This window comes from Pelobates fuscus, chromosome 2 (genome assembly GCF_036172605.1).
Source record: "Pelobates fuscus isolate aPelFus1 chromosome 2, aPelFus1.pri, whole genome shotgun sequence".
Lineage (NCBI taxonomy): Eukaryota > Metazoa > Chordata > Amphibia > Anura > Pelobatidae > Pelobates > Pelobates fuscus.
In genome coordinates, this window is record NC_086318.1 from 363597138 (window position 1) to 363612628 (window position 15491).

The 15491-nt window shown below is 40.8% G+C and overlaps 1 protein-coding gene across 1 annotated transcript in view; it reads left to right on the plus strand.

Annotated features, from left to right (window-relative positions):
* The first annotated feature begins 4388 nt into the window (after positions 1–4388).
* The window catches only part of SLC24A3 (solute carrier family 24 member 3), a 345921-nt gene continuing 334818 nt past the window's right edge, over positions 4389–15491 (plus strand). Inside the window, exon 1 of the mRNA XM_063443684.1 lies at positions 4389–5080. Coding sequence (XP_063299754.1) covers positions 4849–5080 — 232 coding nt within the window. The 5' untranslated portion in view covers positions 4389–4848. The remainder of the gene's footprint in view (positions 5081–15491) is intronic.

A 15491-nucleotide genomic window follows, 5' to 3' on the forward strand; every position in this document is an offset into this window, starting at 1 on the left:
TCTGATGACTTTATAAGTGCTGTTTGAACTGTTATATTTAATTACAATCAGGATTTTTTCCTTTGATAATAATGGTATCTCACTGTCTTCACGCTGCATGCCAAGGAACAAATTAGGACACTATCAAAGACAACTAAGCACATTTAGATTAATGTCCTTCAATCACCTTCCTGCTATAATGAAGTATGAAAAAGCTTTAACAAAAATGAAACATGGGCATAAAAACCGCAATGACAATGGCTTCAAACATGTGTCGACAGGTGTACATTTTGCTAATCAAAAATATGGGCATATAATATAGCAATGTGTGTTTTTTTTTATAACCATGACACTGAAAGAGTTAAGACATTCAATGATTCATGCATGCTAAATATATTTTTACATTTTCTTTATGTCCTGAACTGCAGAGACCTTTTACCCACTTTGTCTTTTCTTTTGTTGTGAAAAGGACCGCTAGCTCCACCTTGAAATATGGTGTAGGTTATCATAAGATATCTCTACTGTGAGATGTGTTTAACCATTTGGAATTTAACCTATATAAGATAGTATATGCAAATAGGATAAAAACATATTTTGCTTTTTGCTCCATCAGTCTTTTTTTTTTTCAAAACAGGCCAAATCTAATGGGATTCTGAATGATTTGCCAAACCTTAAAGGGAAAGTTGCATTTCCTGTGATTTTAAATATTATGTTTACTTAAATGTATTTTTTAACAGACATCTATTTCTCCTCTTCATTAGCAGTGTTTGTCCTGGCTTTGCCTTGTCTGAACTGAATTAGCATGATGTAATTTGCTAAGTCTTTACTATAAATTTTAAATAAAACAAAACAATAGAGGATTTTCCATTTTTCAAGAATTTTCAAGAATTGAGTAATATTTAGAAGGGAACTGAACATTTTAGGACAAAATAAGTGACCTTGAGAAAAAGGTGAGTTAAAGAATTTCTGCTGGCTGGATATTTGTGCCCAAAATTTTTTATTTCCTTGTCAGCTCTCCACATTTTTGGTATTGACACGTTGAAATGTAAGGAAAAGGAAACTATGGAAAGTTATTTTAAAAGGGACACTGTAGTCACCAGAACAACTACAGACAGTAGACACCAGGAATTAATTTAGTTGTTTTGATGTCTACTGCCCATCCCTGCAGCTTTTTTAATGTCAACACGGCCTTTTCAGAGAAAAGGCAGTGGTTACAATGCTCCCAGGGCCGGTGCAAGGATTTTTGCTGCCCTAGGCAAAAGTAAAGTTTGCCGCCCCCCCATGTGACATCACAATGCCCCACCCATATGACCTGCCATGTTAACTAACACCAGTGCTGCAGTGCCGCCGTGTTTACATTAAAAGGCCTGCAGGGACAGGCTATAGACACCAGAACCACTACATTACGCTGAAGTGGTTCTGGGGACTATAGTGTTTCTTTAATGTGAGGTAAATTAGAGATTAGTGCCACGAATAATATACTAGATTGCCTACTTACAACCAGATGAGGATGATGATGGGCTGCAGTCTGGCTCCACTGGTCTGGTGTAGAACAGGCTCTCTGGAGGCTGTTTGTAACTGTGGTCACAAAAATCAATGTTCTGGGAGAACGGGAAGCAGCTCCATTTTTTGGGGGCCCTTTACACCGCTCAAGGTCTGTGTCCCAGGGTCCACCTTCATGTTCCACCAATGAGTTTGTTCACAGGGGGTGCAGTGTGTAGGGGATGTCCTGATATGTGTGTAAGGAATGCATTGTGTGAATCTGTGTTTGTATGTGTAAGGGCTGCAAGGTGTGTTTCTGTGTATGTACGGGGTGCAGTGTGTGTGTCTGTAAGGAAGCATTGAGTGTGTGTAAAGGGTGCATTGAGTGTGTGTAAGGAATGCATTGTGTGTTTCTGTGTGTGTAAGGGATGCATTGTGTGTAAGGGTTGTATTGCTTGTGGGTGTGTGTCTGTGTGTGTAATGCATTGTGTGTTTTTCTGTGTGTAAGGGGTGCATTGTGTGTGTGTGTGATGGGTGTCAATCTCTCCCCCTCCCTTTTCACTCTCTTCTCCCCCTCTCCCTCCCTTGTCACTCTCTTCTCCCCCCTCCCTTGTCACTCTCTTCTCCCCCGTTGTCACTCTCTTCTCCCCTCCCCACTGTCATTCTCCCTCCCCCATCAATTCCCCTCCCTGTCAATTTCTTCCTCCCCTCCCTGTCAATTTCTTTCCCCATGTCAGTTTATTCCCCCCTTTCAATTTATCCCCCTCCCTTTCAATTTAGCCCCCCACCCTCCCTGTCAATTTATCCCCCCACCCTCCCTTTCAATTTATCCCCCCCTCCCTTTTAATTTATCCCCCCACCATCCCTGTCAATTTATTTACCCTCCCTTTCAATTTATCCCCCCTCCCTGTCAATTTATCCCCCCACCCTCCCTGTCAATTTATTTCCCCCCTTTCAATTCCCCCCTCCCTGTCAATTTATCCCCCCACCCTCCCTGTCAATTTATTCCCCCCCTTTCAATTCCCCCCTCCCTGTCAATTTATCCCCCCCTCCCTTTCAATGTATCCCCCCACCCTCCCTGTCAATTTATTCCCCCCCTTTCAATTTATGCCACCCCGCCCTGTCAATTCTCCCCCCCACCCCACCTCTATTGTAGCGGATTGTATGATCCGCGGATACAGGGAGCTTTTGTTTCCTGTACCCGGCCGGACTAAAAGGAAGTGCACACTCAGATGTTCCCTGTACCCGCGGACCATACAGAGCTCGGCCACGCTACAGTGAGGGAATGACAGGAGGGAGCGCTGAGCACTTCCCTCCTGTCAGCCCCTCTCCTCATGCTGCGCCCAGGCGGTGCGCCCTCATGGACGCACCGGCCAGGGCAAAGCTGCAGCCGCCTGAGGCTCTCTACAGAGCGCTCGGGCGGCTGCAGCATGAGGGGGGCCGGCGCTCCTCTATCTCATTTCACACATCAAATTATCTGTAGGGCCAATCCCTCCCGATGTCCTACACCCATGGGTGTATTTCAAGCCAGAGCCTTGGTATTTTACAAGCAGGTTAAAATAACCAGCCAAATTACAGTCCTTCTCAAGCACAGAATAGCATACCCGTAGTTAAAGAAATGTTCTGTGTATTTTTTACGATTAGATAGTCACACCTCAACATGTCACTTACATCCCATTATAAAACGCAAATTCAACAGAAATGTTGGCAGTATTGATCAATAGCTGCACTTGTACATGTAGAGCCTTGCCACCTGTGTTCGTGCCAACCTTGCCACTTCACTTATGAATAAGCAGCCAATGATTCAATAGGTTAAATGCAGTGGGTCACTGATTTCAGAGTGTATATAAACAGCGTGAAAGACCTTATATGCAAGCCAAAAAGTTTTCAGCCTTGCCAAAAATAATCTCAAAGGAACACTCCAAGCCCCAGAACCACTACAGCACACTTTGATAGTTATGGTGCCAGGAGGGCCTTGGCACCGCCTAGAGTAAGTAGTTAATCCATTTGCTTAAAGAGGTGGTCGCTCTCGGCCAGTGGGCTGCGGGGCTACCGCAGAGCAAAAATCTTTGGACTTTCAAGGGAGGAGGTGACTGGCTGACTGGCACTCTGTGTACTGCGGATAATACTGTTAAGAACTTTAGGACCAACCTTGCCACCTTGAAGGGATTAAAATTCTTCTAGAACTCCTGCATAAATTTCACGTTTTCAGTCTGGCGTGAAGGCTTTTAGTACTAGTATCTGGCTTAAAAACCTCACAGATATTTCCCATGTCTGAATAAGTGACTAGTATTTTGAAGGAGTTAAAATCATTTAGCCAATGTCAGTGCCCACATAAACAGATAAAGAGAGTGGGAGCCCATATATAGAATCCAAGCATTTTCAGTTCAACCCAAAAAAGTATTTAAGGAAAAAAAACAAAAACCTAGTGCTAAACTAATGAACACTATACTACATTTTATTTTACCTGCTAAAAACAAACAAATTAATGCCATTTTTTTTATTTATTTATTTTTGTAATATAACATAACATTTCAGATAGTTCAGTCTGGTTAAATTGAAATAAAAAAACTGTAAAAAAAAAAAAAACAATAATTACAAAACATATTTTTCACATAGTTCTGTTGTGATCTATAGAAAGACTTAGACAAAAAAAAAAAAAAAAACAACAACAACAAAAACACCAACATCTTTAGTTTCATAAACCGGGTTAATATATATATTTATATATGTTACACAGATCTAATCCAGATTGTGCAGTCAGTCTCAGAGGTAACAGCCTCATAAGAACAGCAAGAGAGAAAAAAAAAAATACAATAAACCTGGCAGAGAAGAGGCGGGGATAGGAAAATAGGGCGGAGATAAAGAAGTCTGGAACACTAGAAGCGATTTGTTTCAGATTGTGAAGTTTTCCAGTGACCCCACTCAGTGTGACTTGTCTTCTTTTGTAGTGTGAGTGTGTGCCTGCATCCGCGCGCGTGTGTGTTTGTGTGTGTGTGCTTGCTGTGTGTGCCTCTATGTAGCCCACTGTCTCTGGAGAGCTTTGATCAGACAGCTGCACTGTGAATTAATCCAGAGCGAAGGCTGTGCTGTACAGGATCAGCAAAGCACACAGTCCTGGCTCCATTGAGGCTTCCCTCTGCCTGCATCATGCTGCCCTCCTTCTACAAGACCCCAAACTCTGGGCTGTGATCTGACTGACCCTCATCGAACATGGATTAACAGAGAACAGCACCCACAGGGCAGCACTCACTCGAGGAGATCACCCACCCCCCCTACGATAAGAGGAGTTTGGAGACCAGAGAAAACACTGGGCTGCCCTGAATTGCTTGCTACATTGTTACTGCAAAGTGTGCTCTACAGATCTTCTCGCACTGTGAGTGGGAGATGGTGTTGGTGCTTGGGATGGATGTGGCCACGAGTATAGGGAGCCTGCAGCATGGACCTGCTCAGGGGAAGCAGAGGCTGCTTACTGCCCAGAGAGGGATGTTAAAGACAAGGCACCAGAGAGCCAACAAGACACGCAGGAAAAGGAAGGAGCTGCTGCTGGGACAGATGTGTTTTATGGGCTGCCTCTGGCTGGTTGGTTCATCTTTCTCTTACTGGGTTGGCAATTCGGGTGAGTACTGCTTTCTGTTTGTGTGACTGACCAGGTATCTCCCTGACTCTGCTGCCATCCCTGACATTGAAGGGTCAAGGATGGTGTGTGTGTGTAGTAGCATGAGTCTGCTCTTGACCACTGATGGCTAACCTGTGGCATTCCAGCTGTTGTGGACTAGGGAACTAGAGTCCCTATGACTCTCAGCCAACCAGCATCACTTGGAAAAAAAAATGGTAACAGCTGTAGTGCCAGAAAATAACTGTCACTTAGTTAGAGGCACCAAAAGCAGAAACACACATTTATTCAAGGAAGAGGTAACAAAGGGATTTGGAGAAACAAAACATGAATTGATGTGTTGATCACTTTTTAACTGTTTGCTCAAATTAAAATGTGCAAACTTCTGCAAATCACTCAGAGTGAGACTCAAGACATAAAGGTTATCTGCGAATGCTATATCCTGATCAATGTATTTTACTAGGTAATGCCACAAGCTCTGAGCAAGTAGCATGATTCACTCCAGAAGAGGGGAATGATGGGTCAAAGCATATACATGCAGCGGCGTAGCGTGGGCAAGGCTACAGGGGCGGTTGCCCCAGGCTCAAATATTCTTAGGGACGCAAAATTTCCAATGTAAAAAATAAATTAAAAAAATAGTAAAATAAATAAAAGATAGTGCTCCATCCCCCAGAAAATGTGCCACTGTTCGTATGTTCTACACAGTTTTTCAACATGACATGGCAAACGCATAAACATTGCCATGTAACATTTTACAGTAAGGGTGAATTACATAATACCACCGGTATCTTCAAAGTAGAAATCACGCGCTTACTAGGCATCATGTAGATGTCTTTTAAATGGTATCATACCGGTACGCCAGTAACGGGCGACTAGGTAGCCTCGCTCCTCCTTCCCTACACACCTTGTCTCCGTGATGTGTTTGACATTGATAGTTGAGTTGCGTAATTTTTTTAATCCTCCTCACGGCAAAAGTAATATGTATAGACTATACACATTTATTTATTTATAAAATATTTTACCAGGAAAGATACATTGCGATTTCTTTAGGCGTGATATGGAATTTAGAAATTACGCAACTCGACTATCAGTGTCACACAGATCACGGAGACGAGGCGGGTATGGAAGGAGGAGCAAAGCTATGTAGGCGCCCGTTAAGAGATTTGGGGAGTGCTAAAGGGGCACAGGTTAGGGGGCGCAATACTTGCCTTGCCCTGGGCGCTGGCAACCTTTGCTATACACCACTGTCTTCATATCAGAATATGTCAGCTTTAGAGACTTGAGCACTGAATGGAAGCTGTTTGATATGCGGTAATTAATGCAATTAATGTGTTAAAAAGAGAATTATGAATAATGTATTCTGCTGATTAGAGCTCATTAAGTTTTTGTCTGTTAATGCGGTGTATTTTAAGTCTTCCTGAAGTTATTCAAACATCTGTCCTGAAAAGAAGACGTAATGGCTTGAAAACATTTTTTTTTTTACCTTTTCTTAATGATTTTTGAAAAAGTAAATAACTTGTTGAAGCTATTAACACTATGGCGGTAGATAGTTATATATAAAATGTTATTTGTGTGTGCACATTAAAGTGCTGACCATTTAAAAGGTTGAGGGGAAAGGGTGGTTTAAGTTGTGTGATAATTGGAATGCTCTGTTTCTGATTACACTGCAACATTTGTGGTGCCCAAACACATTGAAACAATACTAACTGCTTCCCTTTTGGATAACCATTATTCCACTATGTAGTTGACAACTGAAATACACAGCCAACCTGTGTTTCATTCATTTACATTTATCTCCTACCATTCATGTATAAGGCATGTGCACAAGGTGTTTTGTCATAAAAAATAAGCTCCTGAGTTTGGTATGTTGCATTGTGTCCTTGTGTTGTCCCTTGGTTTTGTGTTTGTCTATCTGTTTAGGAGCAGTCTGGCATAAACTGGACAATAAACCCACCCATTGTACTCTTAGCCATTCTCCTCCATTCTGGTTGGACAAAATTGACATTGATAATACAAAATGGTTAATTCTGAACTATCAATGTGGCCTAGTGAAGGGCAGTCTCATGGGGCCAGGAAGAGCACTGCTTATATTAAAATGCTCCCTAAATCGAGGAGGGGTGGCACATGGAACCTGCAGGCAATGTAATCAGTACTGCAAACTGTTTTGTTCATTAGAGCGTCTCTTTAAAGGGTCAAACATTATACCTAGTTGTATTGAGACAGAATCTATTGACATTTCAAATACCCTGTGTGTTTCTAATATAGCATTACACAAAGCTCATACTTCCAACATTAAACAAATCCTCTGTAACTATCCTTTTAGAGGATTAAGCGCTATAGCTATCAAGAAAAAAATAGTTCATATTCTGGGACAAAGAGCTTAATATGGTGCAGTCATCATGAAAACCAATAGAACAATTCAAGCTATTTAGCACCTGCTCCTGAATATCACCCGTTTAACCTTGATAAAAAATGTCCCTACGTTCTATACTCTTAATGTATCTGCTCCATTCTTTATCCTTACCCTTACAGAAACAACAGTTTAACCTTGTGGCGGCTTAAAATACAGTATTTTGTAGGGTGAGCCTAAGTAAAACAGTTGGCCAATTCTAGCTTGAAACCCGATCTTGATTACCAGCCAATGTTTTCTCCAGTAGAAGTGAGTGTGCTGCAAACTCACACATGTATTATATATGAGGATGTGATTCATGATGACTTTCGTTGCTGAGGGAGGCTTGGGATTGACAGCGTCTAGAAGAGAGCAGTGTGAACAGGTGAACAGTTAAACACAATAAGACACTGACGTTGCCAGAACCAGCTTGGTTTGTGGCGAGCACAGATTTATGTTGACCTCACAGTCTAAAATGTTTCCAATGATCCTTTTCAAACATATATAATAATAAAAATAATAATAATAATAATAATAATATATATTCTCTTGGTAGAAGCTTCAAGAAAAAACACTGGGTAAAAATGACTATTTTTAAAGGCTATGATGCAAATAATGCATAAACATGCAAATAAATAAATAAAGAAGATACCTTCAAATTTTCCTTCAAAGCACGTGTTGTGGGTCTGCTTGTAGTTGCTCATCAGAAACAATCGTAATCGTATTGGTGTTTTGTTTTTTATATTCTTTATTTTGGAACAGGCAGCCACACAGAAGTTAAACATACATATAATTATGCATACTACATCCTGATAATATCAATGTATCCAGCCGGGTTGGCATTTTACAAGTTTAACTTTAAAAAGTACAATGCCGTACTTTGAAAAGACTAAAGAAAAGAATAAGAGAGAAATAGAAAATAGAAAGGAGAAAGGCTCGAGTAGTAGGGTGTAAAGTGGGGAGGGGGGGGGGGGGGGGGATGATAGGGGGAGTAGTAATTCACTACCACTGAGGAAAGGGTTGTCTATGCTTCAGTGTCCCAGATTGGAGACATTAGTGTTTGATGGGATAAGAAGTTTATCCCCAAAATCCATTCTACTCATCACATACAATGTATGGAAATGCTTTGTAAACTTACAGCAGCCAAGTACATGGCTTAGCACAGCCACCCCAGAACTGAGAGCTACAGGATGCTGGACGGACAGCTCTGAGAGGCAAACTTTCAGCTGCATTGATTTTTACATATTGCTGAAGTTCTAAGCCTTTCTCAGAGCTGAGAGGTGGCTCAGGGTGCTTTATGCTTCATCACCTTTGTAATTATGCAAACTTGTGATGGTGTTTAGAGTAACCGTTTAAAACTGTTACTCCAACCACCATGATCACTTCTGCTTTTTCAAGTGGTCATGGTGGTAGGAATCTGTATGTGCCAAGTTTTTGCTTGAAACGCTAAACATACTGAGATATTTGCTAGTTACTCCCCAGCACATGTGACTTTGGCAGCACAGAACTCAGAATTGTTCTGTATTGCCAAATGTCAATTCTGTGCAAAACATACATGCGTCGTAAGCGCACGCTGTAAACAGACGTAATTGGTTTCGCCCTTGCAGGCAGACACAGCAAGGTGAAGCATTTGTCTCCTCTCCCTTCTTCACTGAAGCCATCTCTAAGAGTTCCGTCTGTTTGTTTATTCCCTTGCCTCCTCACCCCTCTCTCTCCACTCTCTCCCTCCATTTCATTACCGAGTGTGTGGTTAAATGGTCCAATCAAATGTTTCTCTTTGAGAAGCCTTTGATTGGACCTCACACGGCTGCCATGATGTCAGTAGGGGATTTCAGATAAGCCTCTGCTTATTTTTATTGTAATTTAAGGATGATGGAAGGTGACCTAAAGAATAATGTCCAATTATTTGGTTAAAAAAAACAAAAAAAAACGTAAAAAAGGGTTGGAATAACCCTTTCAGTTTTTTTGAGTCAGAGAAGGCGGAGGTGATTTGTATCTAAAAGTATGTAACGTACAATATCAGCTATTTTACCTCTTTCTCGCCAGTCTCTTTTCTGTATTTTTCATCTATTAAGTTCTTTTTCACTTTGTATCTGCCAGTTTCTCTTTCCCTTGTCCATCTCACTTGTTTATTCACTAAACTGTGAAGAACTTGCTAGGAAATTGCATATGTCATGCTTAAAAAGGTCACGTTTAAAAATACTAAGTTTATACCAGCTTATGCATGCATGGTTTTAAACGTTTAAACGTTAAAAGGTGCAAAATATAATAGATTGGATAGAGCACTTGACAGCACAGATATATCAAGGGTAAGAGATGACATTTTAAATTTCAGAAAAAAATATATTTTATTCTGAAAATCTCCAAGAAATCTTGCTGAAGAGATTCCCCCCTCCCTGTGCGCCAGTCCTCTGCATGAAATGAGAATCACAGAAATCTCATGGATGTAGGAGATTACAAGTCTCTGCACGGTAAAGCCATGGCCAGGGGTTGGCGTAAGCAGAGCTAGCATTTAGGACAGGGATCTGTTATCTGTAGTATTCCAGCTGTTGCGAAGCAGTGCCTTTGGATTATAGATGGCCAGCTGCAGCTAGAACCTTGCAAGATGCCTGTCTCTGATTTAGAAGAGCTGTGTGGCCAGGCTTTAGAGATGTAGAGCACTCTCCAGCTGTTCTTGGATCTCAGTCTCATAACCGTCAACCAGCCAAATTAGTCAGAATGCCTTTACTTTATAGCTACTGCATAGACACAGTAGATGGATTGGAAAAATAAACTTGCAACATTTTAAAATAACCACCAGAGAATATAGCAAACCTGTGTAAATTAGCTTAACGGCCTTCACTTTGCAAATTCACATTACAAACCCAAATCACTGTTTAGTGAATACAATGAGCAGGTTTTTTTTACCGAGTTTCTCAGCTCTCTTGTCCAGCCTATAGATATATATATACAGGACATAATGGTCTGTACATGAAAGGCTGTTACGTTATATATTATATTAGCTATTATTGAGCTATAATAAACCACAGAAAACATGTTAGGGTTTGATCTTGGGTTAAGATTATGCGTAGGCTTTCTTTAATTTTAGATCGTTATTGGAATATGTATTTATTAAATTAAGAAGAGTCTATAGCTATTTTTTTAAACTGTTAGAATATGTATTGGAAAAGCTTGCACTTCAGATGCTTATGAACTACATTTCCCAAGAAGCTTTACTTCTGTGTAGACTGGCTGAGCATTGTGGGAAATACAATTTACAAAACATGCGGTGTGTCAAGTTTAACTGTTTCCCCAGCATTGACCACCTCTGAAATAATTAAGAGCATGAATCCTTCTGTTTGCCTACTGCTAGCGTTTCAGTATTTTTCCACATTTTTAACAATAAGGTTCTGGCTCTTTACCCATCTTTACCCATTTTAGTGACAGATTTTATTTGGCAAATGTTGCCAAGGCTATTCATTCCCAACTATCACTGTTTCAGTAACTGTACGTTTATGTTTGCTCGTTATGTTGGTTTTTAAAACTTTAGAAAAGTTGTAAATTAAGAATAAAAATGCAGGCTGCCAGTGGATCTAATTATAGATAGAATGTTTCTCTCTATGGATTGTCTGCCGAAAGAGTGTCCCACAGTTCCACACTGTGTGTCTGCTGAGAATGTATCCCCCAACCCCAGCACTGTGTTTCTGCTGATACTGTGTCCCCAATGCCAGCATCGTGTGTCTGCTGCTTATGTGTTCCCAATACCAACATCGTGTGTCTGCTGATTATATATTAGCAGCCACGTGAATCCTACAAGTTAGGAGGTGGAGTTTGCAGACACAGTGTTAGACTTGAATTCCATGGGTAGAGTCTTATGCCACACCATCTTAAAATATCACCAGTCCTTACTAAGTAGATAACTAAAATGTGTATCTTTAACATATCGCAATAGATCACCAGTAATAACAGGGTCATTAACATAGAGGCACTTCAGGTTCATGTTTTGAAATAGGGCCAACATAGCCACAATGTAAGGGCTCAGTTTATTCTATTTATTCAGTACAGAGTGTATTTTTTTACGTCTATTTAATTTATTAATTGCTGCACACGGATGACACCGAACTTCTGTTGGTGACTTTGTTTCCTGTAGTGTGTGTACCAAAGCAGTCACAGAAGAAAACGAAATACGAGTTTACAGTATTAGGTTTTCTATCTATTACATATGTAATAATGTTGGTAAATTCAACTTTGGTTCCAGGCCATGAGGTCCTTAATACAATACTTAGTGTTAGACCACTGTCACGCACTCATAAACAGATCAGATTAAACTATAAATGTCCCCTGGATTATGGAGCATCCTTGTATTACTGTTCGTGTGCTGTAGAAGGGGATGCTTACTTACTTCACTGGTGCATTCATACCTTGAGAGATAGCAAGCATGTTGTGATCAGAAGTATTAATTCATGCATGTCTGCTGATACTGTGTCTCCCATCACTGTGTTTATGCTTATAATGTGTTTCCCAAGGTCATCATGTGTTCCCCAACACAACAGTAATAATGCATGACGATAATGTTCAATGGTGCTCGTGCTATTAATGTCGCCATACTGCCCAAGGAATTGTGTATAACCAGGGAAGCCATTAGATGTGCATTTGACATTCAATCGTCCCACTATAAAAACTTGCTAGAAGTTATATCGGGGTACCTTAAACTCCTCAATGTATGGCCCATACTTACTTTGTGCTCCAGAAGGTTTATTATTTATTTATTTTTAAAATATTTTTTCCTCTATTGTTAGAGTTAGACAATGCAGGATCTTCCTTAACCAAGGGGCTTAGTTTAAGGATGTCTAATAAAAATCAAGCATCTCAAATTTCTTTAAAGTTGTTGGCCAAAGGTTGACATCATCAATACTCATTGTTGTCTGGAAGCATAGCCACCCTCAGTTATCACAGTCTACCAGGACATTTCTCAGTGAGCCAGTTGGGATCTGGGGAGCATTGAGAGAACAGACCACCAACCCATACACACACTCACACAGTCACGGGCTAGCGAACGCCGTGGGCCATTTCTGCCTGCAGCCATACTCCTGCAGAACTGGGCAAACAGACTTCCCAACACACCACCTGTTATTTTAGTTTTCAGATAAATGGTTTGGTGCTGCAGACCACAACCTCCTGGTCAGCTTTCATGCACTAGTGGTCACCTTTTGTCCATCTGCCCAATTTGCCAGTGGCAGAACTAATGTGCGGAGGGCTTGGGTGCAAGACATTTTTTTCGGCTCCATTCACAAGTGTGATCACTAGGGTGGCAAAATGTATATCCTTAAAGGGACACTATAGTCACCAGAACAACAACAGCTTATTGAATTTGTTCTGGTGAGTAGAATCATTACCTTCAGGCTTTTTGCTGTAAACACTGTATTTTCAGAGAAAATGCAGTGTTTACATTACAGCCTAGTGATACCTTCACTGGCCACTACTCAGATGGTTGTTAGAGATCCTTCCTGGGTCATGGCTGCCTAAAATGCATCCAAACATTCGGTATCTCCTCCCTCTGCATGCAGACACTGAACTATCCTCATAGAGATTCATTGATTCAATTCATCTCTATGAGGAGATGCTGATTGGGCAGGTCTGTGTTTGAATCATGCTGGCTCTGCCCTTGATCTGCCTCCTTGCCAGTCTCAGCCAATCCTATGGGGAAGCATTGTGATTGGATCAGGCTACCACTTCTGATGATGTCAGCAGACTGCTTGTTTTTTTTCTGAGGCAAACAGCATGCAGAGTTACAGCTTCAGGCTTGAATACAGTAAGATTTCTATATTTAGGGAGGCATTCAGGGGGGCTAGATGTTGGTTTTAACACTATAGGGTCAGGAATACATGTTTGTGTTCCTGACCCTATAGGGATCCTTTAACTGTTTGCAATAACACAATGTGTAGCCAGCTGTGGATCTACAATTTTACCATCCTTGCATGGTTATATTTGTGAGTTGTGTTTGTGCGCATGAATATAAGCATGTTTTTGTATAGAGTATGTGTGTGTGAATGTAGCAGTGTATTTGCATGTACTTTTGCTATTTGAATGCAGTGGCATGTTTGGATGTAATGTTGGCATTCAAATTCAGGTGTGCATTTGTGTTGTAGTGTTGGTGTTTCAATGCAGAGGTATATTTGTGTATATTGTTGGTGTTTGAATACTTGGATGTATAGACATATACACATGCACTGCTGCACACAAATACAGATACACATACACACTGACACACGCAGATGTGCTGCCACACACACGTACATACACATAAAGACACAGATACAAATACACACTGACACACACATCGATTCTGACACAGATACACATACACACTGACACACACAAATTCTGACACATATACACAAATATGCACACATATACACACAAACTGGCACACAGACAGACACACATACATTCTGACACAGATACACCCCCACAGTCTAATACTTATTCACATAGACACTCACAGATACACACACTAATAAAAGCACACAAAAGTCACAATATACATATTATAGCATCCACTGATTCCATACCTTTTGGGTGAAGGACGGTGGCTTCCTTGTGGTCCAGATATAGCTGCTGGCTGAGGTTGATGGGACCCTGATCCAATCTCTCTCCCTCACCTCTTTCTGTGTTCTCTCTCTCCCCTCCCCTGTACATTTTTTAAATCCATAATAAAAACCATCAAACATCTGGCTGCCGGCTGATCTTTCTCTCCTGTCGCTCCTCTCACACCTCACCCCTCTGTCAATCCTTACACTGGCTTCCTGTACCCTACAGGCGTCAATTTAAAATACTAACCCTTACCTGTAAAGCCCTAACCAACTCTAGCCTCTCTTACATTTCTTCACTGATTCATTGGTATGCCCTCTCTCGGTCTCTCCGCTCTACTGGTGACCTTCTGCTGTCTGCTGCTTGCACCCTTACTGCAAATTCGCGCCTGCAAGACTTCTCACGGGCGGCTCCTTTCCTTTGCAACAGCCTGCCTACCCCTGTCAGACTCTCCCCTAGTCTTTAATCCTTTAAGAAGTCCCTCAAAACCCATCTTTTCAGGAATGCTTATGGCCTCCAAGAGTAACTTCTATCTCTTAAACCTTCCTCTTGCTCTCTCCTAAAGGGCCACTCTCCACTCTCACTTCCAGTTCTGCTACTTTCCCACCATGTCTATTTGCGGTCTCCCTCAATACCTAGGTGATGATATTTTCTTCATTGTATTTTGAATGTTAATTGAGAGTACTAGGTAAATGTAAATATATGCATAATTGTACCGTATTTATTCTTAATGGGCTCTCCCAGACCGAGAGGGCTAGAAAATACAAAGGTGAACTTATACAGAGCACATTTACCTAAAAAAAAAATAAAAAAATAAAAAGCAAAACATGTTTTATTGCAATGAAACACAGTGTTCTTTTCAGATGGTAATTAGTATCACCGACCTGAAAATGATGCCATGAGCTTTGATTGGACAGGTTAGCTACAGGTTATATCTTGAAGGATAGACGACTCTAGATCTTTGTGTCAATCAGGCTATTTTGTAGCCCTAGTTACCAAGCCTTGTCATGTATTTACAGTAGGTGACTTTGCGACTAACATGCCTTAATTGCACAAGTGATTAATGTTAATAATTCATGTTCACGTTTATGTCACTGTAAATTAAAGATGCCATCTTACATCTGGAAGAGTTTATAATTGAGATACATTATAATTATGTCAGTGGAGTGGGGTGTGTACGAATATGTGATCTGCAAAGTGCAAAGTTTACAAATCTAGAAAACAATGCAAAGTTTCCATTGTAGGAAGACAACTTGATCTTGGAAAAGAGTATCATAGCAGTTTAAGGTTCTTTGGAATGACCTACGCAACACTATGTGACAGATATTTGTGTTGTCTGAGCCGAGGCACAAACAAAGGTAAAATCAAGATGACTATTAGACCCTATACTGATCTATGTGGCCCATATTGGTGGAAAGAGTTTGTAAAACTGACAATAATCCAGTTTGGCGTCAT